We start from the raw sequence: 2,364 nt of genomic DNA, 5'->3' as shown, positions 1-2,364 counted from the left end.
CAGGTCATTCTATTGGTTTCTTTTCTTAAACATGAACTACTTTTAATTAAAGAAGGATCAATTTACACAATTGACAGTGACAGAAATACCGCTCTGCTGACTTTAGGTACACTACTGGATTGGTTACCATGGGAAGGAAGCTTGCACTGTAGTCAAATACACACATAGGCTCTGCCATTTTGTCTGCACCAAGCTCTGAACATTAACAGAGAAAAAGATGTTGTAGTTTAGAGATCTTGATCGATAAAGCTTGCATAGCATATTGATAACCAGGGGGTTTTTTGCCAATAGTACTGGTGCTAACAAAATAGAAGTTGAGAGTCTCCAAGAAACAAATAGTTCTTGTTCAATAATTCCAAATTAGTGTTCCCTCAAAAATAGATCACGCTTTGAGTGAGGTACCCAGTTCCCAAACTCCACATGTTTAACAGAAACTTCTCTTATCCTGCTCAGCTCCTTATAAAAACTGTTGAGATGAAGGCTTAAGCCATCTAAGCACATACTCCCAAGCAATCATGCAAACAAAAAAAGCAAAAGATAGTATGTTTTCACACTCTCTGGACTAAAACCACTGCACAATACTATTAGACTAATTACTAGTTGTATACCAAAATTAGGAAGGATGAATTCAGCCCTTTAAATAGCCATGAGGAAAAAAAAAATATAAAAATCACAATGATATAACCTAACACAACAGTTTGGAAATAAACTTTTACCTGACAATGCTACACTTGGATGCTCTTATCATGATTTCATTGTGGATAAAACAATCTTTTCATATTCCTTAACTCTAGCCACTAAGGAAAAGCTTGGCCTGAATCCAACAAAAACTCAAAATTATGCCATCAAAACAGACAGCAAGCAGATATGCTCATACTCCATCAAGTAAAAAACATTCACTACTATGTATTTTTGAACACACAACACTGGTAGGATATATGCGGGCAGCTGAAGCAGCCAAACTTGATCTATATCCATACAACAGAATTTAGATAGTGTTTGCAAAACTAAAAAATTCCATAACCTGATTCATACACATAGTCACACCTAGATAGAGCGCGGTACATTCTGGACGAAGGCCACTGAAACGTAAAAACAAGTGTAAAATTCTCCTTTTACACTGGGGATATCTGGGTCCTCATATACCTCAGTCCACAAAGATGTGAAAAAATTCTACACACCGATGCTAGAAGTTAGTTACCAGAACTTCCTCAACTAAGTTCATCTAAACAGTACATGGTATGAGGAAGAGAGATGGCATCTCCTGAAACATCCAACTCTTGCCAGACACTAGCAATGGCAATGCAGTAAATACTCACTAGGACCAGACAGCTTGCTTTTTAAAAATCCCAACTCTAAGAACTTAACAGCTGAACAAAAGCTCCACTTACTCCAGTTCCACTGGAAAACATCATCTCACTTGAAATACCAGATTCAGCACCCAGAGCCTGCAGGAATCTAGAATTTTTTGGCCTCAAGTGCCTAAATTGTACTGTCAAAATAAACACCAAATGTTGCTGCTCCCACTAAAACAGAAAAATTCAGATTCCAACATATCCTGGTGCAAAGCAATGCAAGAACAAAAATCTGGGAGTAAGACCTTGCCAAATCCATCAGCTACTTGCTCACAAACATCTACGTTTGATTGCATAAAGTACTGAGCCATACTTAGATGGCTAGGGAAATCTGCACCTTCTTAAATCCTGGCCCTAGAGACCTCGGAAAGGTTAAGCCTCATTCTAACTAAGATTCTCAAAGCTTTTTTTTTTTTTTTAAACTAGACAGCTTTCCTGCACTTTTTTTTTTGTCCCATGGCTCAATCAACTCTGCAAAGGTAGAGGAGAGCAGCTGCAGAGAATAACCGAAGAAGATGTCACAGAGTAAGGAAAAGGTAACACTAAGGTGGAGATATCTGGATCGTGGGGTAGCCTCACCTCCTGGATCCGCCTGCGGGCCCGCTGCAGCACCTCCTCGTACCCCTTCTGTCGCAGCTCACTCAGGCTTTCGTAATACTCTTCAGGGTCGTCAGTCTCCGTGAAGAGCACCTGCGAAAGGATCTTCCAGCCGCAGGTATCCAAGCTGTGGAGCAAGTAAACTTGCAGTCTGTAACAGAGAGCGTCCATCTCCTGCTCGGATAGCTCCGGGGCTCCGAACAGCACCGTCCACATGCCCGAGGGCTCCTCGGGGAAGGCAGGCAGGTAGGGCTCCAGCTCCGAGTTCACCGAGCACAGCTGCTGGTGCACAGCCCGCAAGTCTTGGAAGGAGAAGAGGCCGGCCCAGCTGCACTCCTCCCCCGCGGGCTCCACGTCGGAAGCGGCCGGCTCGGCTGCCCGGAGCGGCGAGGGCGCCAGCGACAGCGCGGCA

General features: G+C 43.1%; 1 protein-coding gene across 1 annotated transcript in view; it reads right to left on the bottom strand.

The window, feature by feature from the left end:
* Positions 1–2,300, bottom strand: part of LOC104158908 (junction-mediating and -regulatory protein-like) — a gene marked incomplete at both ends in the record, with an annotated part of 37,443 nt that extends 35,143 nt beyond the window's left edge. Inside the window, one exon of the mRNA XM_009696680.1 lies at positions 1,935–2,300. Within this exon, the coding sequence (XP_009694982.1) occupies positions 1,935–2,300 (366 nt within the window). The remainder of the gene's footprint in view (positions 1–1,934) is intronic.
* Positions 2,301–2,364: the final 64 nt, after the last annotated feature.

This window comes from Cariama cristata, unplaced genomic scaffold (assembly GCF_000690535.1).
Source record: "Cariama cristata isolate BGI_N322 unplaced genomic scaffold, ASM69053v1 scaffold11150, whole genome shotgun sequence".
Taxonomy (NCBI): Eukaryota; Metazoa; Chordata; class Aves; order Cariamiformes; family Cariamidae; genus Cariama; species Cariama cristata.
The sequence above is the reverse complement of the archived record's forward strand: the minus strand, read 5'-3'. Positions and strand labels throughout refer to the sequence as shown.